The 1628-nt window shown below is 35.6% G+C and overlaps 1 protein-coding gene across 2 annotated transcripts in view; it reads left to right on the top strand.

The window, feature by feature from the left end:
• Window positions 1-1628, top strand: part of LOC107096406 (sodium bicarbonate transporter-like protein 11) — a 37995-nt gene that overhangs the window by 9108 nt on the left and 27259 nt on the right. Inside the window, exon 1 of one of the 2 annotated variants that reach the window (XM_015393043.1) lies at window positions 236-370. The exons of the other annotated variant lie outside the window; for it this stretch is intronic. Coding sequence (XP_015248529.1) covers window positions 334-370 — 37 coding nt within the window. The 5' untranslated portion in view covers window positions 236-333. Of the gene's footprint in view, window positions 1-235; window positions 371-1628 lie in introns of those variants that run through there. 2 annotated transcript variants of the gene reach the window in all.

Below are 1628 nucleotides of genomic sequence, written 5' to 3'. Positions count from 1 at the left end.
ATTGTTAGGAAAGATGTTACAAGTTTATTGTTGTTATGAAAATATTTCCTGCTAAAAAATGTAACAGAACTGACTCTAGTTCCTAAACTCAAGGACTCAGCACAAGAGAGAAAAAAAACTCTTGTGCACACTTGTTTCTGTTCTTCCTTCCCTCCCACTAACTCATGTGCTTCTGGAGGAGGTGACTTTACCTCAGTATCAGAGTGCATGTGTGTGTTTGTGTGTGTGTGTGGGTGGGTGTATGAAGTATATTAACAAAGGAACACTGCTTGATATAGAGAAGAAGGATGATGGGTTGATTTTGGAGGGAGTCTTTGTTAAAGCCAGAAGAACATGAATTCCAAAAAAGTCCTCCATTTTGTGCCAGCTGGTAAGTTCACAGGGGTTTCAATGGGGTGAAAAGGTCTTTTCATGGTGTAACCTGAGCCAACTGTGTTAAGTGCATGAGAAAGCCTCTTTACAGTATGCGGCTCTTTGTGTGGGGGAGCTGTTAGCATTCATAAAGCAAATGTTCCCTTTTATTTATTTATTTATTTTTTACTGTTTTCTCCTTGTTTAGTCTTAAATAAGACCTGTATCTTCACTGAGGACAAGAACACATATTTTATATCCAGGAGAGCATACGGGTCAATATTTACATTATAGCAATAAATGGTACTTCCTTCAAGGGTTTTAAAACAGGAAGGATCCACATTTCTTTCTGAATAAATGCACCACACCAGCTGGAGGGAAAAAAAGACAAATTAGAAAACTTTTACATTTTATACTTTACCATTTTTTGCAATAGAGCAGAACTAGGGCAACATTTTTTTTTTGATTTTAAGTTTTTTTCTGTCATGCTGTAAAGTCTTTTGTATCTTAGCTGAAGCAGAATTCCTTCTCAGAATGTGTTTTTAATTACCGGTAGTTTAAACACAGAAGAACAAAAAAAAATAGATATCAAACTTTTGGCTGCCCCTTTAAAGAATTAAAATCCCCTGCCCAGTTTGTTACAGGATTAGGAAGATTAACTGGCAGAAAATGTTCTAATCTGGGTAATTCCAATTCTCATTTGAACCCTTGCATAACTGACATAGATTAATTTATAATAGATATATTTAGAATGAAGGTTTATTTGCATTAAGCCTTTAAAATCACCAGGTTTTGTTATTTATGATCAGTCTTAAAGAGTAATTCTCAGTCTACCCTGCAATTAGTAAGAAATGGCTCTGTAAAACCCATCTGTCGTACAAGGATTAGTACCACATGTCAAATAAAATCCTCTGATGTCTTGCTTTGGAGAAAAAAGTCCATTCGGATGTGCTGTAGCTCTTATACTGCATCTGATGTGTCACTGATTAAAACTGGTCCAGTGATCAATTCCATGGATTCAGATAAACATACATCAGTCTGCTCTTATCGGCATCCTCTAAGGTGATGAAGTGGAATGAGTTGTAGTTCCTGCTTCCTGGTATTTGCTTTATAACAATAAAGCATATGAAAGTGTACATTGTGAAACTTTAAACTTTTCTTTTTAAATCAGTGGAAACCCTCTGTTTTAAATCGGACACAAATAACCTTAGAAGCAAACTTGCCATCTTTAGCAACAATAACACACAGTTGAATAACTCAAAGACCAAAACACATTG

The sequence above is a fragment of the Cyprinodon variegatus genome, unplaced genomic scaffold (genome assembly GCF_000732505.1).
Source record: "Cyprinodon variegatus isolate N-32 unplaced genomic scaffold, C_variegatus-1.0 Scaffold622, whole genome shotgun sequence".
NCBI lineage: Eukaryota > Metazoa > Chordata > Actinopteri > Cyprinodontiformes > Cyprinodontidae > Cyprinodon > Cyprinodon variegatus.
This window is presented reverse-complemented; position numbering and strand designations above follow the sequence as displayed.